Source organism: Centroberyx gerrardi, chromosome 4 (genome assembly GCF_048128805.1).
Source record: "Centroberyx gerrardi isolate f3 chromosome 4, fCenGer3.hap1.cur.20231027, whole genome shotgun sequence".
Classification (NCBI taxonomy): domain Eukaryota; kingdom Metazoa; phylum Chordata; class Actinopteri; order Beryciformes; family Berycidae; genus Centroberyx; species Centroberyx gerrardi.
In genome coordinates, this window is record NC_136000.1 from 6,879,498 (window position 1) to 6,906,013 (window position 26,516).

The window sequence follows — 26,516 nt, forward strand, 5'->3', positions numbered from 1 at the left end:
TGCAATTTCACTACTGGCAAAATTCATTCATTCATCATTACTATTTAGGTATTTAGCTGATATTCTTATCCAAAGTGACCAGGTAGAGGTTCAGTGTCTTACACACATGGCTGTTAATGGACACACATTTGCTGTTGTGGGAACTGAACTCGAGACCTTCCAGTTACGGGACGGACTCTCTAACCACCACCTTTGCCGTATTGTGAAAGGCTTATCTGTCATTTAAAAATCAAACCTGGGCGTTTATCAAAGAGATCACCTTGGTGAGGCAGGGGGGATTTTAGGTCAGCTTTAGGTGTTTGTGTATGATCGTGTCTGATGTGTCCGGTTTAAAGGAAGACGGGGCGGTGAGTGTAACCCGACACAAGTTTAGCTACTTCTACAGAGGTTTCGGCACGCTCTTTACCTCGCCTATACACAAACACAGGGACAGATACAAAGACAGAGACAGACTTTACACAGTCAAACACATCTCAGCTTCACTTGGGTTAGACATTCAGACACACACACACACACACACACACAGGGAGGGAGACCACCCCTGGCTCCAGCAATAACAAGCCCCCGCCCTTCAGTGGAATGGTGGGTCTTTTCTTACTGCTTAGACCAGCGGCTGTAGGTTCAGTACCATAGGATCCTTGGGAGGCGGGGTGAGTGTTATACATGTGGTAGAGTGTTTTGTAACAAAGCAGTCAGACTGGCCACACCTCGTTTTGTGAGCGCTCTGAGGTGGGTAAGGGAACTCCCAGCGTGGCATTTTTGAGGGCACCAGTTGAAAGGGGAGAAAATTCCTCCGTCGCATGTTGTTACAATTTCACACATGGTTGTGGAATGATATTGTTGGGGTCACATATGGGTGCATGGGACACGCAAACATAGGGATGGGTGATCGCGCACGCATGGACACACACACACACAACATAAAACACACTACTAAGGGCTGTGGTTGAAAAAAGCAGGATGTTCAGTAGAGCTACCACAACAATGCTGCACGACAGCTACTGGTTAGCTCACTAGCCAGAAATACCAGCCAATGAGCAACTCTTGATACAGCGCTCAGGTCCAATCAGCCACCAGCACGGTGTAGCATCCGTGAAGGGAAGCCTGGCGAGGGCAAAGCAAAAGCCAGAAGTTGCTCAGGAGCAATTAACAGAGTTAAGACATAAAAGGAAGGATTTAATTCCCCAAATGACTCACAGAGCAAACATGATGATTTCTGTGTGTATGACATGCTTCACTGTGTAGACAAAGATACAGAGACGAGAGGAGACACACAGAAGTGAAGGGAAAACAATAATTAGAAAATGCATAAATCTCTTCTGCTCCACCGTTGTCTTTGTCCGTATCTACTTTACTTTCTACAATTCTTATTTACCTTTCTCTATTTATCTTTCCCCATTCCTCCATACATCCATTCCTTGTTTCTTTCTCTGCAGTCTGAACCTTTTTCCCTTTCTTTGCCCATGCAACTTCTTACCCCCCTCTCTCTCCCCTTTCCCTTTCTTTCTCTCCTGTCTGTCGATGCATGTCTTTTTCTCTTTCCCTCTCTCCCCCTGTATTTCTCTCTGCTCCTACTCTCCCTCCCTCTCTCTCTCTCTCTGCTCTCTCTCTCCTTTGTATTTCTTTCTCTGTATTCTTGCTCTCTCTCTCTCCCCCTCCATCTCCCTCCCTCGGCCACAGTATGCGAGGAATCCCCAGAAGCTTAGTGGTTCACAGCCAAGCCCTGGAAGAATCAGTCGTCTTCCTTTCTTCCTTCCTCTCTCGTAGACAGATTAAGGGCAAAGGAAAGAGATGCAACAGCAGAATGACACTAGCAGTGTTTCCATCCAACTGGCAACTGAACTTTACTGAAACTTTTGAAACGTCGCAAAAAATAAAAAGTGAATTAGGAACACTTCTATCATCTGGGTTAAAGCAAATAAAAATGATTCCTTTAGTGACAGTTCATCTTAGCCATATTTCATGCTTTCATTCAAAGACCAGAACAAAGAAATGAGACTTTGAAATATTGTAATGCACCAACTATTGGCCATACACCCACGATGGCCACCTTATATATGGTAGCGACAGCTGGTATGCTGTTTCTGGAGGTCGTGGTGGACAGATATTTTACAGACAACATTTCAAAATGGCCAAATCCACTTTCAAATTGTTGCGCAATTAAACTGAGCCATCCGTTGGGCCGATCATGTAAAGCGTTAATCATTATTTATTCAACAAATGTGTTTGTATCACTATTGCTGATCATTTCTATATTGGCAAAAAAATTATGTAAAAACTTATTTGCAATATTGAGGAAATTTGATCACATTTTTCTGTTTCCATTCGGGTTCTCTAATTTGACACATCATAATTTGCAAAAAAAGGCTGGGAGCTGAGAGGGAGAGAACGAAAGAAAGAAGAAACGAGGGGGAAAGAGAGAGGGAGAGAGAATGAGAGGGAAGACAGAAAGACAGAAAATGAGAGAGAGAAAGAGAGGGAGGAGAGATGAGCGAAAGAGAAGGAGGGAGAAGAAGATTAAGAGAGAGGGAAAGGGGGAGAGAGAGAGAAAGAGAAAAGAGGGAGGGAAAGAGGAGAGCGGTGCATTTCCCATGTGTCATGTTCATGTGGATGGTGTTTCAGGGTGATGACAGGGGCGAGAGACATGAGAGGAAAAACAGAGAGAGAGAAAGAGGGAGAGGATGAGGAGAGAGAGAGAGAGAGATGAGGAGACGGAGCAAAAAAAGAGACGGGAGGAGGAAAAGAATGTGAGAAAGAGAGAGAGGGGGAGGGAGACAAATACAGATAGAGAGAGAGAGAGAAAGAGAGAAGCAGGGAGAGATGAAGAGTGGGAGAGAGAAAACGAGAGAGAGAGAGAGGGAGAGAGAGGGAGACAGAAAGAGACACAGAAGGAGATAGGGACAGTGAGAAAGATAGGGAAAGAGTGAAAGAGGGAGGGAAAGAGTGAAAGAGGGACGGAGAAAGGGAGAGAAAGACTGACAGAGAGAGAAACAGAGAATGAGAAACAGAAAAGGAGAAAGTGGAAGAGGAGTATCCCCTCCTTCCTCCCCTTCTCTCTCTCTCTCTATCCGTCTATCCATGCTTTGAGTAGAACTGAGGCCCATTGTTCCTGACAGCAGATCTGTGTCCAACCAGAGGAATCCAAACACCGACTATGTGGGTCAACACACTGCCGACAACATGGGAAGTCAACCAGGAAACGGCAAACTAGACAGCACACTAGGAAACGAGGAAGTAAACTAACAAACTGCCAAGGAAGTGACCTGGGAGCTGGGATTAAAAAGGAGGCGAAGTCGGACGTGCAGGAAACAGGAGGTAAACTAGGAGTTAATGTAGGAAGCTATAGGATGCAGAGCGAGGAAAGTAGGAAATGAACTTCCTAGGTCATCAGTGTTGGGACTGTGCTGTTCTAGTTGTGTGTGTGTGTGTGTGTGTGTGTGTGTGTGGAGGGGGTGGGGGGTGGGGGGTGAGACTGGGTCAGTGGGGCAGTCGGTTCCTCACGTATGTACAGACACACACACACACACACACACACACACACACAGAGAGGGAGTGCTGAGGACTTGCCCTCATGAAAGAAAATAAGAGCTGGTTAATGTAGAGAATACAATTGTCAATAGGATTGACGCACAGATTTATACACAGGCCCAAACACACACATCACCAGGCAAACAGAGAGCAGACAGACACACACACACACACACACACACTCACCACCAGACACACACGCACCCATACACACAAACACACACACCCAGATACATAGACAGATACTCATCAGACAAACATGAGCAGACACAGACACACATGCAAAGATGCATGTGCACACACACAAACACAGACTCACATCCACACACACACACACAAACACACACACACAGCGGCCTACCGCCGATCCTCCGCGGTCCCAGAACTGGGACTTAAGACAGACAGAAGTGAACTTGGTCACACAGTTGGGATTATACTTCAAACACAAAAGCCTGCTCTTGATTGGCTGCCAGCCTCCAGGGAGCTTGGCTTCAGATCCCAATAGAAATGTCGGTCACAGTGGTTGTAGTGGTGTATGTGTGTGTGTGTAGCATGGGGCACGTCAGACAGACTGGCATTGGACGGGCCATCCTGGGAGGCGGGGGTTATGAACGAGGGGTCAGCCAATGACGGCTCCCCACACACCCAGGGAAGGAAACCAAAAATCCTGGAGGGCCCATGACAAGAAAAACATTTAAAAAAACATTAAAAAACACAGTCCCCTTTTGCCCAACATGGCTACTCCAGGGTGAGGGCACAACCTTTATTTGTGTGGAAAAGGAACGTGGTGTACTTCCCACGACAGAAAAAAAAATGAAAAGAAAAAGAAACAAGGAGGTGGGGCGGGGGATGAAGGAGTCGAGCTTGGCAGCTGTGAATGCAGTTTCCTCCTTCAGAGCCTTCTCTCTTATCTACAATCTGAGCCGCTCGCTCTTAAAGGGAAAGGGATTTTCTTTTTGCCCAGTTTAAAGGCGAGGTGCAGGGTCAGTGTACCGTCTGTAAGTGGATTTTCTCCACTTTCCCCTGTTCCTCCTCAAAAGGTGAGTTTCGTAACACCGGGCCATTCTTTTGATTATGCGTTTGAAGCGTTCATTTGCAAAACCATATATAGCCTATCCATTTTGGAAGTTTCTCTGTTTCTGAAGTTTTATTGTTCAATATCTCTAAAATACAGTGGATACAGGCTGTAAAATTTGCATCATTTTGACAAAGAAGGGCCAAAATCACCTCCAAGATGTCACCTTTTTTCCCCCAAATGGTGGTTATCTCATTTTGGAGCCCAACTCTGATGTCCCTGGTTGCATTTAAGTTACATAAAAATAAAATCTCATTATCTCTATTACACACACACACACAGGGATTCTGCACAGCTCTCAGAAAAAGCTTTGTCTTTCAGAAAGAAATTGCTTTCTTCTTATATCCTAATTTTCTTTGCTGTGTCCTATTATGTGCTGGTTCAATGACCCAATTTCCCTATCATTAAGGTTTTATCTAATCTAATATAATCTAACTGTGCAGCTCCAGGTTCTGGTGACAGATGTTTTGGTCTCTGTTCGCTTACCGTCACAGGTGAAGGTCACGGGCTCCTGGGAGTCGGAGATCTCGATGGAAACCTTGACGGAGCAGCCGTTGTCGCCTCCGCCGTCCTTCTGGGCGATGACGGGGCTCAGGACGTAGCCGGGGTTGGTGGACACGTCGCCGTGGGGGAACTTGGTGCGCAGGCTGGGAGAAAATCACAACAGAGTCAGAGTCAGCAAGCATGAGATGTCAGCGAGCATGAGAGGGCTTTCTTGGTGATTACAGGTGCAACTCTGCTGCACCTCACACCTACTGCAGCACAAGTACCCTTAATCACAGGGAAGAACATCCTAATTGTATCTTTCATACAATGGTTACCAATGCATGTGAACTGTCTGAGAAGTTTTCTTCAAAGGCAGGGTAAGACAGTTAGGGTTGCCCAATGGCCCGGGGCAAGTAACATGTTGATTTGGACCAGTGCCCAAAAAAATTGCTTACAAAGCAGTAAATAAAAGCCATTGTGAAAGCAACAGATTGCTTCAGTTGAAAATGAATCAATCCTGTGCCAAGTAAGGCAGACTGAGCTGACTCATTTTTAAAAGGCACCAACAATTACTCCAAACACAGCCGGCAGCACCGAGCCTGTGTGTTGGCTAAGTGTCTGGCTGACAACCGCTCATCAGGTCCCATTAACGGATTGGCAAGACAGATGAATGGACTTACCAGCATTAGAAACTTCCCCTCTGGGTTTTACTGCTGGTTACATTTACAGACAAACTTCCATCAGCAGTTAGTTATGTGCCTCATCTACCAATACAGCAAGGGTTACAAGGGCCAATTTATATTTTGGAATTTTACTAAAATCATGCATTTCAAATTTATTTACTATCAATTATTTACTTTTTTTTGTCATATTGCTATTGTATATTATGAACATTATATTTTAATAAATTACTGAATATATGACACTTTCATTTTTGCCTGCTGTGCCAGTAAAAACACATTAGGGGAAAGCAGAACTCCAACCCAGCAAATGGAAAAAAATCTTTATAAGACAGAGGACAAGAAAGATTGCTAATTAGCTCTCTGGTTACCACAAGAGTTGGCATAGCAACCAATTATGGGAATTACTAGCATGGTTTTGGAGTGCAGTTCAGACCAATCAGATTACTTGGCTGACATTACCAGTTGTATAATGGGCAGTACAGTAGAGAATAACAGCAAATCTGGAAAGAGGGGAGCGAGAGAGAGAGAAAGAAGGAGGGAGATGATAAAAGGATATATAAAATACACAAAACCGAGTAAAAATTGCCAATTATAAGAATATTGATTAGGCTACATGAAACCACATCTGTAATTCACCATTTTTGAGTGTTTTGCCAAGTTAAAATAGCCCTCATGCACAGTAAGGCATCTGTGCTGTTTATCCTGTGATATTGTTGGCCTGGATAGCTGGGACAGTAAAAGATGATTATGCAGCGGGACTATTTTTGCCATTCATTCTCCATCTATATCCTTATGGGACTCAAAGTTCCTTTTCATTACAAACTTTGTAGTGTGTGTGTTGACCGACTGACTGTATTATTGTAATGAAATGGATTCCCTGAGCGCGGCTCCATCACCGCTCTACCCAAAACTAACTACTGGAGAGAGATTCTGTACAGGCCAGGGAAACGTCGCAAAACAGGCAATTATGTGTATGTATGCATGCATGTACACACACACACACACACACACACACAAACATACTTAGTGCCGCACAAAAAGGGAACAAAACTAAGTTTTTGCTGAATACTGCAGTTGCCATATGAAATGCTAAAGATGTGAGCAGAGTCTTTTATGCATGATTTATTTTTCTACAGTTAAGAAATGTTTTGCAAATTCTGTGATGAGAGAAAATAAGTTGCTAATTCTCAGAATTTGCTCTGCTTTAATAAATTTAAAGACATTCTTTGGCATACAATTTGAATTGCAGGACAGGATTTTTGCACAGCTTTTGCATATTTAGGAAGCTGTCTAAAACCTTTCACTATAGGAAAAGAAAACAGCCTTGTGATTTTGATATATTTTTGATAAATTGTGCAGCCCTACGCATGTATACACCATATAGCCACCATATATAATACCCAAAAGGATGATAGCAGCTAGGGACAAGACAATTCAGCATCACCCAATTGCCCAAAACACCAGCAGAATACGGTGTGTGGGGTAGTATGGATTTTACATAACAGTTACCATCTCTTGTGTACACTCTAAATAGCTTTCTTCAAAGTGGTGTGCCCACATAACAATCACAAAATGAAAGGGAGAAAGATGACTAACTAGCTCCCTGGTTGCCACACTTAGGAAGCATATTGACCACTTCCATTTTTCATAAAGATTCACAAGAATGTTCAGCAAAAAGTGTTCCAGCCAACATTTTGGCCAATCAGATTACTTGGCTGTTGTATAGGTACTGTATCTTTATGCACAGTTCAAAAATGCATCTATTTTGAGTGTACATACTGCTGCAAATGCTCAGAAAAGTAGTTTATTCCAAAATGCTACATATCTATTTTTGGGGAGGAAATTCTACCTGATGTTTGTTCCTCAATAACTAAAGAACACAAATAATTAAATCCTATAAAATGTTACAATTTTGTACATTATGGACTCAAACTAGCAAAGAACATCCATAATAGTCAATGGTGAGCTTCATTTTAATGCCAGAAGTCATTTTGTAAGGTTAGGTGTTGCACTTTTCACATGAAAAATGAAACTAGAATGAAACTTCTCAACAGCACCTCTTAAAAGTTGCAGAATCCAAGTACTGTTTGAAAATACACCTGACACTCATTTGCAATGTGTAAGAAAAACAAACTGGGTGTGTGTCTGCAGAGGCGGAGGCGTCTTACGTTGCTACGTCTTCACAGAAGGCGACAACTTCCAGGTTCTGAGCTTCTTGTTCCTCCAGGACGGCGTTCTTCGTCACGCCTCTTCCTCTTCCCTTCTCCTGCAGGAGCACAGGCCGACCAGGAGACACACACACACACACACACACACACACAGAGTCAGGGAAATTAAAAAATACATACAAGTACATGCTTACATACTTAAAAAGAGGTAGGCTACGCAGAGACAGGCAAGAGACTGAGTGTGTGTGTGTGTGTGTGTGTGTGTGTGGTCATAGTGACTCATCCTTCAGGGCTTCAATAGAGTCTAGTTTGTCATTTACACTGTGTGTCCAGCCTATATGAACTCCTTGCCCCAGTTAAAAGCATGATTGGTTGCGGACTGCTGTGCTTAAGGTCTTTATGGTGATTTGTGTTTGGGGATTGTCGGTTTTATTAAAAACACCGAAGAGCTATGAATTCTACTGAGTGAATAAACATGTCACTAGAAGCAAAGGCTTAGACAAAAAGAATCACACATGTACACACACACACACACACCCCAACAGGGCTGCAAGTGTGTGAGTTGTAAACCTCTCTCTGTCTCTCTTGTGAAAAGCTTCATGATATACATAAAATACACAATTTAAGCTTTTTAAATATTTTTTTTAAGATTTGATTAAATCACACACATATACGTGCATGCGCACACACACACACACACACACACACACACACACACACACACACAAACTGCTCACTCCAGGAACTGGGTTGTAACAGTCCTACATCTTTCTCTGGCTCTTATACATGATGGAAAACTTCATCATATATGCAAAATATTGATATTTTTAATTGAGGTTTAATTTTTTTAAGCTTTAAAATTTGATTAAATCTCTCTTTCTGGCATACACAACCCCACACACACACTAACACGAAACCGAGTGGCGAGATTTGTAAACCTCTCTCTCTGGCTTTCTCTTACATTGTCAAAAGCTTCATGATTTATGTAAAATATATCATTTTAATTTTTTAATTCAAGTTTTTAAATTAAATCTCTTTTTCACACACACACACACACACACACACACACACACACAACCACTCCACGAACTGAGCTGCAAGAGTTGTAAATCTCTCTCTCTCTCTCTCATACATACACACACACACACACACACACACACACACACACACACACACACAACCCTGAGACAGCTCCCTGAGGAATTACTCTACGAGATTCCTGGAGGCCGGCTTGCTGCCGGGAACTGGCAGTAACACTCGGCTTTCTACTGCTGTCTGCCTGCCAGCGGCCGAGGAATGCGCTTCCTGTTGCACAGGAAATGAGAAGTGAAAGAGCCCCGCCCCTTCCTGCGCCAGGCGCTCCGCTGTCTGCAAAAATGCTCAGTCATGGGTTGGAAATCTGTGACTCTGACATCACTCCCCGCTTGGAGAGAGGGAGAGAGGGATTTGCAGGGAGGGGAGGGAAGAAAAGTGAGAGAGGGTGAAAGAAATGTTTGGAATGCCGTAATAATAGTTTATTCCTCCCCTCAGAGATTTTGAACCCCGAGCTTTTTAATGAGCCCGGGGGGGGGGGGGGGGGGGGGGGCTGACTTTTGATGTGCAATGACGACGAAATCGGAAAACTAAGAAAACTTCCTGAAGGATGACTTACGTTATTACAACTATAAGCACTTTGTAACTTTCTAAACAGACAAAAAAGACCAAACACATTTCTAAAAAATGCAGACAAAACACCAGACACACTAAAAGGCCACAGAGTAAAACTGGGTCTTTATAATCGATTTTTTTAAAAATGGCGGTGGATTTTGTTGATCCAACACACTACTGAATTATTCATTGTTCCACAGTCTAGGGGCCGCAATAGCAAAAGCGCAATCACTCTCTCTAGTTTGAACCCCAGATCAGAAGACCTAAGGGGCTCAAAGGTTCTGAGATATACCGAGGAGCAAGACCATGCAGAGCTTTCTGAACCATCAGCAAGATTTTAAAGTTGATTACAGCGCTGAGTCAGGGAGACAGTGAAGGGACGCCAGGGGGAATGTGGAGTTACATCTGACAGAAGGAGAAACCGGCATGTATAATGACGTACATTGCGATTTTGGTTTCCACAATTAAGAATGGTAGAATATTGGTATATGAGCACTTTGGGGTGAGCGGTATTAACAGTATGAAAGGTGCACCAGTGTAAATTTGCTGTACGGTATGGATTTGACTGTAACGCGTCTACCTGTAGAGCTGCATCATTTCACTTGACCTGTGAACGTCCAAATAGTAGTTTGTGGTCGTCACGCTGCGCACGCTGAGGAACAGAATGCGTCCCGTGGAAAAAGCAAGTGAGTCGTCGAGCAGCGGTGGGAAGACAAACACTTGCTCTGCAATTCAGACAATTCACTATCCTCGAGCATTTTCCAAAGGCTGTCCTAACAAGAAAAAGTATGTAAGCACTGGAGCAACATTACACACGTTACAACCGTATCTATGTAAGGACATGGTTCCACACTTCCAACATCATTGTGTTATTTTATTATTTTTGCAACATCTTTGGTGCCAAGCGCTTATTTCTGTGGTGTTTTTGCACTTGTAATGTGACGTCTTTTTCCTTGGATTTTCTGTTGATAAAGTTTGAGTTTTTGTAGGTGGCGCTCTTTTCTTTGTCTGTTCAGACATGGTGGCTATCGCTGCTCATGATAACTACTCAGTTCTTCTGCGGCAAAGGATTTTTCCCAGGAAAGACCTATCCGACACTCAGAATTCAGAAGCATTTTTATTGAAATTTTAATATAAACGAATGTTCATGCTTCAAATTATATCATGTATGAATGTTAAGCCTCAACACCCATCCTTATCCTCAATAGTGAGACATTTAATTTCAAATGCCTGCTGTAGCTCAAAATAGCAAAGATGTTGGTATAAGATGCAGAAAATAATTTTGCACTTCAAATCATTAAGACTAATCGTCGTGATCCAGTAAATTAATCAGGATGATCATCCACGCCGTAATTGTGGGGCCCTAAGAGCACAGATCTGTTAAGAGCGGCGAGCTGACCTGACATAACACCAGCAGATAGAAATCTGTAAGTCAGCATGGAGCTGGGAAAGGAGGCCAAGCCTGACTACAAACCACCTGCATCTCACAGCAAGGGAGAGAGGGAGAGAGGGAGAGTGAGAGAGAGAAAGAGAGAGAGAGGGGGAGAGAGAGAGAAAGAGAGAGAGAGAAACAGGGTTCCTACGTCAATGTCAGTTTCGAAATTCCATGCTTTTTCCAGACTTTAATGTGTTTAATGTGTAATTTCTTGATTCGTTTTGAAGATTTCAGTCAGAGTTCAATATGCTGTGAGCGGTTGAGTAATATAACTGTCAATTTGCCCATATCACTCTGTAATTGAAGATTAGTGTTCACAACAAATACCACAATGTGTGACATGTCAGTGGTTCTATAACTATTTAACACATGAATATAATAAATACAATATGTTAATCAGGACTGAGCAAAAATACTTTGCTAAATATTTCCTTTCTGGTAAATGTTTTGCGCAATTTCCAAAGACCGGAAAATCATTGATTTAATTTTCCATACTTTGATTTCATTTTCCACCTGCGTAGGAACCCTGGACAAAGAGAGGGAGAGTGAAAGACAAAGTGAGAGAGCAACAAAGACAGAGAGAAGGGAAACTGGGGGGAGAGAGAGATAGAGAGAAAGAGAGAGAGAGAGAGAGACAGAAAAAGTAAAGGAAAAGAGAGAGAGATAAAAACAGAGGGTAAGGGAGGGAGAGAGAGAGAGAAAGGGAGGGAGAGACAGGATGAGCGAGAGACAGACAGAGAGAACATGAGACAGACGGGACGAGATGGAGATGGAGAGAGAGAGAGAGAGAGAGAGAGAGAGAGAGAGACAGAAAAAGTAAAGGAAAAGAGAGAGATAAAAACAGAGGGTAAGGGAGGGAGAGAGAGAGAGAGAGGTGAGGGAGAGACAGGATGAGCGAGAGACAGACAGAGAGAACATGAGACAGACGGGACGAGATGGAGATGGAGATGGAGAGAGAGAGAGAGAGAGAGAGAGAGAGAGAGAGAGAGAGAGAGAGAGAGAGAGAGAGAGCATTAGTGATGTTTATGTTTTGAGTCAGGATCGCTTCATCAAAAACAAACACGGCCAGATAATCCAATGAGGCCATGTTAGCTGACCGTCACGCTACAAAACACACACACACACACACACACACACACACACACACACACACACACACACACACACACACACACACACACACACACACACACACACACACACGCACGCAGCGGGCTGTACAGTGGGACAGGCCCGTCTTTGTTTCTCTCCGTTGGTTTCACTGGACCCGGCCACAGAGCTCCTGGTGCCTGAAGGCATGGGAATGGCTTCATATGATTCACACGTTGACTAATCCTTCATCCTGTCTCTCTGTCTGTCTGCGCGTTTATCAGCCTGCTTGTGAACGCTCCCCTCTCTGCTCCTCTACTCCATGCTGTCATGTGACCGTTTAAAGGTCACATGACAAAGATTCGCTCGACAACTTCGAGGCGTCTGGAACAAGTTGATTTTTAGACATGAATCGGGGTTCCAGCACATTTATGAAGATGAAAAAACAAGATATATGTGATATTACAGCACATCCTGTTTATGTGCTCTATCACATGTTGATGTCCTATTTTTTTCCCTCTCATTTGTCATATATTATATTTATATTGACTTTTTACAACGTATTTCATACTACAGGTATTCCATTATTATTTTTATGGTATACTCCCATACGGTATTTATTTGTTTTTACTTTGTCTCAACTTATTTCTATTCCATTGTCCTTTGCGGTATCCTGCTACTATTTGCTGCTGCAAATGACCCAACTTCTTAACAGGGATCAATAAAGGTTTATCTCTCTTATTATTTTCACACATTTTCAGACTTACATTTTTACATACAGTACATCAAATTTATCCCTCTTTGTTTTACAGCTTAGAATTGAGGCGAATAATTTATATGATAGTAGCTTGTAGTCTTTTTCAGGGTCAAGCAACTCAACTCGTGGGGAATTTCTCACTTTCTCAGGATGGATTTTTTTTTCCCAAGACAAATCATTCCATACTTTCCAACCGTGCGGGAAGCCCTGATTAATCTCTCCTGACAAATGTCTGTATTGGCAAGATTCAAGTATAGAAAAAAAAGTGTGTTTTTTGCTCTGGGTGTCCTAGATTACTTAGGCAGGCAGGTATTGCTCAAGAATGAGATATCAACAATTTTGAAACAAGTGACCCCTACTCCTACAAAATGGTAGATGACAAAAAATGTAAACAAATGTTACTTTTTTTTAAAGGATAGGAGGCAACTTAACTCCTCGGTTGACCATTTGATAACCTTTTTAAACAGAGTGGACTTTTAGAGAACTTTTAGAGATTTTTTTTTTTCCTTAAATGGATGTATAGCGTTTTAGAAATCTGCTCTCCAGTTGCAGGTTGTGTTAGAGAGAGGGACTGAGCCTCGGTCAGCAGCAGGTAAACCCAGCAGTCTGTGGCTAGACCAGGATCTGGGATAAACCCAGATCCACGGGTTTACCTTGGCTTTAGGAGAGGTTTAGGTGGTAACACCACCAGTGGGATGGATTTACGCAGTTATGGGAGGTTGAAGACTCACAGTTTTCCACCATTCTGCCTCTGGTGTCTTTCAGATTCTATTATCCAATCCAGGCTTAGCTTGTCTCCATGGTTTTTTTTTATTGTGGTCATCTTGATTTTTTTGGTTGTAGTTTTGTTTGTTTGTGTCTCTTGTTTGTCTGGAGGCCGGACAAGTGCTGTGGGTTATTTTCCATCTGCAGACAGTAATAATTTGTATCTCTGTTATGTGTTTTGTTTTTTGTTTTTTTCGTCCTTGTAGCATCTAGCAATGTTTATTTTGTAATCACATCACTTTTCCACTTTATCATAGGGTAAATAAACTAAACTAACAAAAAAATCAACTAAACTAACTAGCTAAAACTACTTTAGGAGCAATTGGGAGCCATTCAGAGCTACATTTTCTGTGGAAAAGGCAAGTGGAATTCTTTTAGAAATCTCATGCAAGCAAAAGATCATTTTATGTTTCATACTTGACATAAGATAATGAGTTGATCAAAGAGCATATTTACTGAAAAGTCAGTTTATGCCACTTGTTATTGCAGTCTTCACTATCTGAATCAGGGCCTACCTGCTTCCTCACTACATCTCCAGGCTTTTCATGCTTACTGCAAATAAACAAGGTCAGAGATTAGAAAAAGCAGAACCATTTTTGGTACATTGGTGAAAAAAATACAGTTGCGTGGGTCTATAGTTTCATAGACAGCAGAACAAGAGAAACCTTGTGGTTCCAAAAAAACAAACTTTTTGTCCGACAGACACACAGGAAAGCCGGACTGAACACAGCGGGGTAGTAGAACTGACAGGCTTACCAACCACAGCCAAAACGTACCATCATTTGGCTGGTGGCTTTGTAATTCCAAGCAGTTGGAGACATCGGTGTTGAGTTACAGTGCAGATCTAGACATCAGACACCTCCTTACCTCTCTGTGAAAGACTAATGAAAACTGCCCCAGCCCGTCCACAGGAAACCTCCACCGGACACAGTGGCTGAAGCGTTCACATATTCACCAGAAAAAAGTTCATTATTTCACCAACTGACAAGATTTTTAGAGTTCAGAAGCGCCAACAAATGATGGCTGGTTACTTGCAAAAGCCCGGAGGACTGTGGACTACTCAAACTTACTATCCATAATCAAAATTTACCGATAACAACAAGCAACAACAGTAGACTATAGCAAACTCTAGCCGTTATCAAAGGAAACCGTTAATTATTTTTCATTACATTTCAGGCATTTAACCGAGACTCTTATTCAGAACGGGAACAATCTGCAAACCACCTGCGCTTAGTATAGGCCAAATCTGTTCTAGCCGTTCTAGGCTTCATGTAGCAATATTACTTTGTGTGGAAAACACAAGAGAGAGATGCTGACATGCTGATCCAACACTTGAAAAAAATGAAAGAGGCATTTTAATGGGTTTTGAATGCTCAGCACTCTCTCCAACTGCCAGCTAAAATGCTTTTTTTTTCGCTGCATAAATGAACAAGGGTTTCCAAACGCTTTTGTTTGGATACAGCCTGATCGATGAGATCAAGTGTCTGTGAGAAGTTCAGTGGTTTGCATCAGAGGAACCAGCTGCATTGAAAACACAAATCAACTTCCTCTTTCGATCAGGAAGTGACTGCTCTCTGTCTACCTCCCACTTCTTACGATAAACTGAAATTCAGGGCTTCAACAAAGATTGTGGTTAAAGGGACACACAGACTTTTGGTCAAATAAGCTCCCTGATCAATTTGCCATTGTGTGATTGGGAATAGTTTCCAGTACTTGTTGAGTTTGCCATGACGCTTGCTAATCGTGTGTTTATGTTTAGTGGACAGCATAAGCTAGCTTTGCATCACTTCAAAAACACTGTATAGTGCATTAAACACTCAACATACTAGATGAAATTGTTCCCACTCTTGGCACACGATGATGTGGTATTTGCCAGAAGGTTTAATCATTCAGCGTATTCCTTTAACACTTGTTCCCAAGGTCTTCATTATCTGCATCAGGGCCTGGATTCTACCTGCTTCCTCACTACATCTTCCACAATGCTTCCCCTGTTTGTTGCCAGTAAACAATGTCAAAGGTTAGGAGACGTGGAGCTATTTGCCCAGTGAGTCATGCGGTTAACTGGAATCCATACCGGCCGTGTCACTGCATTGCAACATCCTCCAACCCCACAATCCGTATGGTGGAACAAAATTAAGAGAGTGTTAAGTGTGGTGCAATGACATACATATGCTTAAGGTGTAATTACAGGATAATTAAAGCTAATGGGGCAGAGTTTGGAGTGGGACGGTATGGATGTGTGCAAGATGTTAAAGAGCAGCTGGAAGTCGGTGGAGGAAGGAGAGAGCAGACGGCGTCTTCAGTCGGTGCGCTGTGCCACTGGAAACATTCATATATGCTCCTGTTTTAAACAGCCAGTGATCTCGAATCATGGCACATGTTCATATAAAATTGCGTAATCAGCCTACATGGCTTTTTAGAGGAGTGGTGCTAGAACACACATGCTTAATCTATCTGCCATGAGCGACATGCAAAATACTTCACTGTGTCTGTGTGCGTGTCTGTGATTTAACACTAGTACTAAAAATGTAATCTAGATAACTGGCTTATCTGGCTCATTATATAATCACTATCATCATAATAAGTACTCATACTCATACTGTACATCATCAGTACTAAGCTACAGACTAAAAATGAAACTAAGCCATTAAAGCAGCAGCAAGCCTTGGACTATTCATAGTATTCTGTTACATGACCACACGGCCATCTTGGTAGGAAAATAACAAACGACTGTAATAAATTTACAGGTGATTATAATCAAATGACAGCCACAGACAATGAAATCCATCTATTGTCAAGGTTGGGGCTCTGCCACTTGCACTCCTTACCATTAGTTGCTTGCAGTGTTGGTGATATAGGAATTGAAGCTTATTCTAGAGTTGCACTCATTGTGAGTGGCACTGCATAAGAGCATCAGCTAAGTGCTTTCAAAAGTTAATGTAAAATATAAATAATTCAATAGGGATGCAGCACCAGCAGCATTCAGGCTCTAAATATCTATCATTTCAAACAAGCAAATATACTTCTTAATAAGTATGATTCTAGATACAGATATAATATCAACATTAATTAGATATCATTTAAATAACATTATAATTATCTACTTTGTTTGTAGATGTGTTAGAAGAGTGATTGTTTGACTAGTTTTTTAAAATGAAATGAATTGGGATTTCTTAGTTTTGTCCTAAGAACAAATTTTGGTAGTTAACCATAAAGGTCCTATGCAAGTATGCATACTAAAAACAAATCAAACTGTTCTAACCCAAGTGAAATCTTGTTTCACTCTTAAAAAGGATGTGTCGCTTTCAGCACATCTGTTGAAACATCTGTGTGTCTAGTTTGAGACAACACAGGCTACAATTACATCTGTCATTTTGATGTGACTTTTGAGATTTGATTTTATGAGATCACATCACTGTATAGTCACACTTAGCCTGAAATTGCTGTTATGCATCTCCTGTGGATGCATTTATTAAAATCTGTGTCTGCATTACTTTTTCCCACACTATCCCTCTCCACCTCGTATATATATATATGTACATTGTGGCTGGATTCAGTCCAAACTATGTACACATCTGATCTCAATGTGATCCTCCTGACCATTTCCCCATCTGGTTTTGAACATTTGACATGAGCAACATGACCTGATCGGATGCTAAATGTCACATTGAAACAAGTGTAACCATACCCGCATATTTGTGATATTTTTTTCATTGTGAGGAAAAGTAACATGAATGTGTGTTGTCGCAAACCAGATGCACCGATGTGTTGAAAGTGACGCATCAACTTTCAGAGTGTTGCGCTGCAAACAGTGAGAGCCAGGCCTGAACAAGCGGCGGTGCTGTGAGGCATGACGGCTGCGCTGCAGATAGCGCTATTTGTTTGACTGCTGATTATCTCGAACCAAGCGCTTTATATCCAAGGGCCAAAGCAAGGGATTAGCAGCCAGAGACTACAGGCAGTCAACTCCAAAGAGACTGACAGAAACATGAATGGACAGAGAGAGACTGACAGAGTGGAGAAGAGGTAGAGAGAAAGAGGTAGAGCGACAGAGGAAGAGAGACAAAGCGAGAGATGATAAAGACAGAGGAAAGAGTAGAAAGTGAAAGAGGAGAATGAGAGACAGAGGGCATAAGAGAGACCGTAACAGACAGACTGAAAGTGATAGAGAATGAGAGAAACAGAGTGAACAAGAGAAAGGTAAAGACAGATATAGAGGTAGAGACAGATAGACAGAGTGACAGACAGAGAGAGGCTGGTAAGAGAGAGGGATACTCTGCAGCAGATAGCCTAGTTCTGACTAAGTCTCCAAGTTCAAACTCATTTATTCCATTTTACACCCCTCTGCCCACGCGGCCACATCTTACAGTACACTCTGCCAACCACAACAAGGCTTGGCAACTCCAGGATGACTTACAGACATCCAAACACTCATCTTGGAAGTAATGGGAATGAAAAAAAATTGTGCTCGGGCCAGATTATTACAAGTGAAACAACAGGGTAAGAAATTACAACCAGCAACAGTCACTTTCGACTGTTGCTGGTGTGTCCACTTTTATATCAGCTTTGGCTGGTACCTGGCTAAGAGGTTGTTTTATATTCTTCAAAACTGAACTGTTTCCTACTGTTAAGCTAAATGCCAAGCCAAAGTTTGGCTATGGATGGTGGGTTTGAACACATCAAGGCATCATCTGTAGGTGCTGCGCTATTCTAAAAATCATATTTAGTATGAAAATAGTAAAAGCGGCTGGTGAGTGTTTGCATCCATCAGCTGCTGAGGCCGGTAGGTGAAGAAGTTAGGTTCTTGCACTGTGTGTGAGCAAGTAGTGCAGGATGGATAGATGGGCTGGAGCAGATTTCATTAAGCTTTTACAGAGAGGTAAGGAGGTGTCTAATGTCTAGATCTGGACTGTAACTCAACACCAATGTCTCCAACTGGTCAGCCTACACACAGGGCTTGCAGTCTTCATCAACCACCAGTCAAATCATGGTAAGTTCTGGCTGTAGTTGTTAAGTCTGGCATTTCTGCTATCCACTTTAGCAGGTAGCTAGCCTGTCTTCACCCCGTCTTTCCTATACTGAATAAACTACTTTGGCAAATGACAGGTTCTACAATTCTGTTTCCACTGCACATGTGGCCGATGACAAAGTTTAACTTCATGCACACACACACACACAAACACATGCAAACTCACAAAGTGTGCAAAAGAGATATAAATAGCAAAGCATATAGCTAGAGACTCACTCTCTCTCTACATACAGACCAATACACTCAGTCTCAATGAGAGGGGGGTTGGCATAGCAACTCATGCGGGGGGGGGGGGGGGGGGGGGGCTGTTAGGCCATTCTGGTGCTTGTCAAATGAGCTGCCGTGGGGCATAGGGGAGCTGTATGGACTTGTTCCTGCTTATACCAACACTGGTGCTGGCTGCCAGGGGGAGCAAGCAAACTCACATACTATCTCCATCTCATTCTCTCTCTCTCTCACACACACACAAAAAGATTGCAGACATAATACATGCCGATAAAAAGGCCAGAGCGCAGAAGGACGTGTGTGAAGAACACTGAACTTCAAAGGCTCGAGTTACACAACACAGTAGCCTGACTAACAAACACAGGCTAGAACCCAGACATAACATATAGGCAACCGTAAACAAACACCATTTCAACATTCCAGTATGAAAGAGACATTCCACAACTGGAAGACACAGCTGGGAGTACAGACTGGGCAAATAGCCTTTGATGAATGGCAAAGTACGTCTTTCAAGTCCCACACAAGGGGAAGATTGGGCCAACACACTGAAACTGACTTTGACTGGACATGTTTATGACAATTTCCATGATCTTTCTTACATGTACTATTCTTCATAATGTTTCCGGACATGGAAAACACCATTTTCAAATCCTGTGACTTCCTGGTTTTCCACAACTATGGCGAACCCTGGAAATAAGAGCCTTGTACAGTGCTGTAAGGTTAATTATCACCCTGGTGTGAGAAACATACCACAGTGGTCAATTGTTCTGTCCTGACACAGAGAAACACAATGAGAACAGGAAGGGGCTTTTTGAGAACTAAGAAAAAAAATAGACGCTCACAATGTCCAACAGAACTGCCTGTCCAGGCCTTACTCATTCATTTTCTGGAAAGGAAATTGACAACTTCTGGTTAGGCCTAATCTGACAACTGCGGAGTAACAAGTAAAAAGGAAAACGACGGTGACGATTTCATGTTAGGCTCTGGGCTAGTAGGCCTCAGTACTGCCATATTGCTGTATATTGAAAAGTACTGTTTTTGACTTCACCTCGACTCAGAGCTACCAACCATACAACCCAAATGACAGATGGTAGTTTAGTTTTAGGGAAAAAGATGAGGGGGCAAAACAGTATGCCGTGCCACTTGCCCACAGCTCTGTCCCAAATGAATGTTCTGAATATTCATCATAAGAAATAATCTTTCTCTCTTCCAAGACAAAATGTATCACAAAATGAGGTTGAGTGGAAATTGTGGGGTCAAACAGTGGGTAGCTAACCACAGTGAAGATTGTAATTACAGGGAACAAGAGTCAAAAGGATGTTTTGCTAGAGCTGGTGAATGTATGTGGAGTATGGACATAGTTGTAAGCAAAGCTTTGATGGGTGTTTTGGCAGAACAAGAAGATCCATGATCATCTGTTCTGACTAAACGTCACTCACATTCGCTTATCTGAGCTGTGGTTGTATTTGGTTTACTCTGCATGTGAGTAAATGAACTTTCAGGGCAGCAGTAGCCTAATGGCTAGAGAAGTGGGCTTGTGAACAGAGGGTCGCCAGTTCAAAAATGTGGGTGGGAATGATGAATGAGTAGCGCTGTCCCTTCCCTCAACAACTACTGTTGAGGTGCCCTTGAGCAAGGCATCCCACTGCTCCAGTTGAGCTGCTCAGTGGCTGACAGTAGAAGACTCTACTTGTACTGGGCAGCTGTTAGGTGTGCATGTGTGGAATTGTGTGAATGTGAAGCAGGACATTGGTGGAAAAGAGCAAGAATGCTCAGCAGACTTTCCCTGAATAAAAAAAACAGGTTGGAAAAGCTTCAGCATTTTAATGTAACAGTGATCCTACCTGATTGTTTGGCTTGTGCTGGGAGGAGGTCCCTGGGATGTTGAGAGAGTGGCTCCTAGTGACAGCTGCCCCCGCTGACGCCCTCCTGGGCTGTGAGCGAACTGACAGTGATGCTTTCGCCTCCGATGGGGGGCTATTGCTGCTACTGTTCCCTTCAGTCTCAAGCACTGCATCCCAAGGGTCCCCTGCAGGCACTCCTGCTACTGTCACAGCTCCCCCTGGTGCCAGGGAAGCTTCCTCACTCTCAGGTTTGCGCTTGGTAAGTGGGTCCAGATCCAGCCACTCAAAGCGGCTGATGCTAGAAGGTTCTGCCACTGCTGGCTGCTGGGGTGGAGGGTTGGGTGCCAGAGAAACCGTGCTGGCCGGTGCCGAATCCACGTAAGTGCTGGCTGACCTACCGTTCTTCGTGTATTCCCAGGTGCTGGCGATCTTGTCGAAGATTTTGGCCATCTCCGGGTCGACGGCAGGCTGCTGGAAGACCATGGGAGCAGCAGCCTGGATGGGGGTGAAGGCCATGAAGGAAGGCTGCTGGGAAGGCAGGGCCATGAAGGGCGACATGGCTGGGGTGAAGCCATTCTGAAAGGTGCCTGGTTTGGGGAACGGAGCAGAGGGAAACATGGGGAGGGGCTGATGGGTGGGAGTGGACACACTGGAGCTAGAGGGGGTGGACAGAACAGGTGTCCACTGGCTGCTCTGGAAGGGTGAGGGGCTACAGGCAAGACCGCCGGGGTAGGAGGCACTGAAGTCAAACCCCAGCAGGGAGGGGCGGGACGCTTTGCTGTTGGCCCCAAAGTTATCATCCAGTAGGAGCTCTTGAAGTTCCTCATCAGTCAGTTTGGCCACATCGATATCCCTGAACTTGTCCTTCTCCGCCTGCTTCTTGGTCTCCGGGAAGACGATGAGGTCCTTTTCTGGTCTACTAGTAGAGGGTGAAGGTCGAGGAGCAGTAGTGGTAGATGTAGATGATTTTGGTTTTGTGGAGGATGAGGATGATGCAGAGGAAGATGAGGACGTTGAAGCTGAAGGAGTGTGTCTCTTCTCCTTTTGCAATTTTGCTAAAGCCTCTTCCTCCATGCGGAGGGCTTCCTCTTTACCCACAACCCCCCTAGGCTGGGGGACATCCAGCTTGAACCCATTACCACTAGATATCTGGGCCATTGTGTCAACTCAAAGGTGCCATGAGTGTAACTGCTTCAAAGTCAGTGTGGCACAACAGGTTGGAGAACAAAGCTTTAAACACCTGCAAGAACAGGGAAAAATGTTTTAACACAGCATTTAGTGGTTCAGACAGGTATCGAAAATCGTATTGAAAATGTCAAACCAGACAGCATAAACCTAAGGAAATAGGCCTATGTCTAGGTTGGCCTGGCAGTGTTCGATTCTAAAGAATCTAGGCTATTTCCAAAGTCACCCAAAATCTATAAGCATTATCCACACATGACATGAAAATGGAGAGCTTGTTGCCTTTAGTGTGCCTGGATGTCACAAGGGTTAGCCTTGTCAGTTACATTGGAGTTCTACATCTAAATATTCTTTCAGTATTTGTTGCTCTAAACGGGTTTTGATTGCTTATTGATTGGCTGCCATTTGTTATATATGCACAGCCAATAATTACTTTCACTGGTTTTGGAGTCAAGGGCAACAATTAGGTCATGTAACCAACACAGTCTACATTACCAGAACGTTCATGACATTTAAATTGATTCACTCATTCACAGCAAGCTTTCCACTGACTGTTAGTCTACTGTATGTTGTTGACCTTGTAAACTGACACATGGCAATTGTTTAACCAAGCAGCCTGGGGCTGCCACCGGCCCTTCCTAAAAATCAAACAAGTGGGCAAGGTGTAATTTATAACAAGAAGATGACATATGACACAAACCACTTATTAACATGCAGTAAACTTATCAAATCAGTGTGATAATGTGCATGCACAAGATTGGGCTATTGCCAAACAAGAGCATCTTGCAAAGTTCCAGTCTTGACAATCTTCACTATTTTAAACATTAGCCTACAACAGGAAGGAGACAAAATTAGCCCAAGTCCATGACATGAGAAAAACATCGCTGCAAAGAGTGTTTGTGATCCTCAAATGACACAGCGCTTTCTCAAAGCAACCATTCATCGAACGATCACAACCCCAGGGTTGAGTGAGTTCCCCCTCTCCCCCCAGGCGTCACCGGCCTCCTGAGCCTCCCCTCCCATTGTGGTGGAGAAGGCTGGCTGTACCGGGGCTCAGGCTAGCCTAGCACTATTGTGCAGCTGAGGAATTTGGCATGCTAGGCAGCCAGACGGCTCTTTCTCTCTCTCGCTTTCTCTCTCTCTGTTAGCATTATGTTAGCACCATGGCCCAAGACTGTCTTATCAGCTGTGCTAATATCAGCTCTTGGACCAAGGCTCCAGCAGGCAATGACAATGTGGCAGCATTCATTAAACATTTGAGGAGTGTTTAGTGCCAAACTCTGCCAAGAAGACAGCTAGGGGAAACTTTGAATGCATAAGAAGAAAAGGTCATTGCCTTTTGGTGCCTACTGCACTGCAGCAGGCACCGATGGCTAAATTGATGGCTAAACTGATGGCTAAATTCATGGCTAAATTCATGGCTAAATTGGCTATCAACTATGCTGTAGAAAGGCCAAATGCTATGACCAAAGTAGCTTACCTGTATAATATGATATTCACAGTGCAAATGACCAGTATGCATGCTCTGACAGAATGTTGCCTAGTGGTTAGAGTGACCGTCCCATAACCAGAAGGTAACAGGTTAGATCCTCCTAACAACCATCACAGTCTACATGCCATCGAGCAAGACACTGAACTGCACCTGCTTGCTAATTTTAAGTCACTCTGGATAAGGTATAAGAGAGTCAGCTACATATAAAATGTAAAAATGTAAAAGCTCTGGACCAATTTTAGCACCATAATGTGACGAAAGCTGCACAATAGGTCTTGGTTTGTAGATCATTTGTATTATACAGATCTATCCAACGTAATTCCAGTTGAAGGAAGAGGGGAGATAGGTAAGTGGATCAACCTATGCTATTTTAACCCAGGAAATTGAAGAGGACTAAAGCTACACCAAAATAACCAAAACCAATGCATGGCACAATTGGTCATGATTCAAGATAGCCATGTGAGTCCATATAAGGCAACAGGATGCATTACAAGGGAGGAAAAACCCACTTAGGGAGAAAAGTCAACTACAAAGATAACAAGTCCAAACTCTGCTCCACTGCACCATGGAGGGTCCCAGGTCCTTTAAGACTTTAATACAAATTTGAGCATGACAGTCTATGCTCTTTAAGTATTCAGAAGGCAAATGATACTTGAGCTAGCACAGGTCTCCAGTGGAAATGTTTGCTTGAGTGGAGTGATTTAAGGATGCAGAGGTCACAATAACAAACAAGACTTTGGGAGTCGACCTCTCCCAGATCATTTGCTTGATAGATTGAGAAAAACCAGTCGTGTGTTTTTTTAAATTTGGGATTTGGTCTAATGAGACCAAGTGGACAGAGTGGTAGTCTTGCCGTCAGTGAGTATGCAAATGTTAACAAGTGACTGCACAGCTGATCAAAGTGCAAAACGATGTCTTTAAAATGTAATAAGTAACTAAGGCATGTTTATAGATTTCTAAGATATATTCTGTGGTCATCTGGTAAGGAAAAAAATACAGAAACACAGCTTCCTTCTCTGCTGGACTGTCTATCACTAAGCCTGGCCTGTGCAGAACATTAAGTCTATAATAAGAAACCAAAACAAACATTCTGACAGGGCCTTTTACCGTCACTGGGGGGGTGGGGGGGGTGGGGGGGATACACAGATGTTTGCTGCAGAATCCCAAATGTCGTCCGCCAAGGCCAGTGTCAAAGTAAAGTAACTATAAGTAACTGTATCTCGGTGAAATCATGGTTTATTCTGCCAAATACTGAATCTGGCTTTTGCATTTACAAACTCCTGCAAAGTGATAAAGCATCCGAGTTAACCATATCTTTTGGACTGTGAGGCAGAGACTAATACATAGCGAGCCCATCTGTGGTCATGAGCATAGACACATGCAATCACACATGTACACAGAAACACACACTTTTCGCCGTTAGCTTGCAGTGCTGTTGTGTTCAGAGCTGCATGTCCGTTAGCCCTGCTTCTCCAGTTATCCTGCACAAACTGTACAAATGCAGCAGTCAGCAGCATCTAAAGAAGACTGACAGCATAGACTTACTTTAATGGGTACGAGCAGTTCCAACTTAAGTCGATATTCAGACTATTATATTAATCTATGCATTTGTATGAGACTTTTCCTAAAAGTATTTGGGGACAACACTGCAATTCACTTGACAAAATGGGGGAAAGGCATTACTAATTCGCATGGTAGTGCTAAACTATTGTTATGTTCAACATTTGGAAGACGTTCAATAAAAATAGACAGTAGAGAATAACAATGAGACTGTTCCAAGCCCGTGTGACTAATACAACCCATGAACACAGATCTACAACGCTAAATATTGTGAAACTGAGCTGCGTCTCTTGAACAGGCTTTCAAAACATAACCGATTATCCTGTTTGTATACAACTGAGATTTACAGCTAGCTAGCTAACGTCTATCGTTATCTATGTCACCTGTCGGCTGATGCTCAGCTGACTCAAAACGACTCAGAAGGTCTGATGTGTGGCTTCTTATCTGTAAGCAACGGATATCTTCTTTCACACTATACAAGTCGTAATCTTAGCTGGCTAGTTCGTGAATTAAGATAAAACAATGGTACTAAAAAAATAATAACCTAGCTAACTTAGCTGGCTAGCTCGAACAGATGACACTTCTTGATACTTGTGATGGCAGTTGGAACTTGTCTTAAGTTTTACTTTGTTGGCAGCTTGCTACTGAACTGCTAAACCTAAGCCAAACAGAAAGGAAAGAGGCAAATTTACCGCTCACAATCACATACGACGGACTGAATTTAGTTAGAAAACGACAAATGTTGTAAACTTGCATGACTGTTCCGCACTTTGAGCACTGATTCAATAATTTAAAGTACTCAGCCAGTGATCTGATCTGCCAACTAAGTCAAGCCACAACAAGGAAGAAATCCAGGTTTTGTCATGCGGGAAATAATAATAATACAGAACTACAACAACCGGCTGTAAGTAACTACAGGCTACAACTTTTACATACAAACATTTACTGTAAAAAGGTTAATTTCTCACCTTTTAGCGGTGCGGTGTTTGTAGCCATTTTTCCTGCAGCTGCAATTTTTTTTCCATCCACTTGCACAGAAGGGACGTCAGTTCCTGTTGAGGTGGGTTGGATGTAGTTGGATGTAGTCGGATAGTGTTTCTGCTCGGTTGGATCCTTGGCTAAAGGTAAAATGGGAAAGCAGTGCCACCGTGTGGGTACCAGGAGCCAGTGTCAGTGGAGGGTAAACATTCATTTCATTTCATTCATTGCATTCATTTAAAATGTATTTTGAGAGAAGCGCACTTGCAGATATAAGTTGTCAACAACGCATAGTATTTCCAGTGTCCAAAATATAATTTGAATGAATGTAAACTACATGTACAAACTAATTTTTGGACCAATTTTCCTACATTTTGAAACGTGGGAATTGTATACTCTGTTGTGTTATCCTTTTTTTCCTCTGTGTGCCAGTTTTCAATGTGACAAGGTGTGTCTTCGCAGGGGAATTAGATCTCCGTTTGATTTTGTCCAAATAGCCACCAAGAGAATAAAATATCTATTGTGTCAAACAAATACGTTTACTCCATTAAAATGCTTTCTATTTTCCCTCTT

The 26,516-nt window shown here is 42.9% G+C and overlaps 2 protein-coding genes across 2 annotated transcripts in view; both read right to left on the reverse strand.

The window, feature by feature from the left end:
• Positions 1–25,991, reverse strand: part of pik3c2a (phosphatidylinositol-4-phosphate 3-kinase, catalytic subunit type 2 alpha) — a 57,250-nt gene extending 31,259 nt beyond the window's left edge. The window contains exons 1-4 of the mRNA XM_071911104.2: positions 25,934–25,991; positions 20,732–21,971; positions 7,941–8,038; positions 5,090–5,250 (exon numbers count right to left, since the gene is read on the reverse strand). Coding sequence (XP_071767205.2) covers positions 5,090–5,250; positions 7,941–8,038; positions 20,732–21,889 — 1,417 coding nt within the window. The 5' untranslated portion in view covers positions 21,890–21,971; positions 25,934–25,991. The remainder of the gene's footprint in view (positions 1–5,089; positions 5,251–7,940; positions 8,039–20,731; positions 21,972–25,933) is intronic.
• LOC139920982 (uncharacterized) overlaps positions 1–26,516 on the reverse strand; it is a 59,800-nt gene that overhangs the window by 15,762 nt on the left and 17,522 nt on the right. The window lies entirely within an intron of this gene.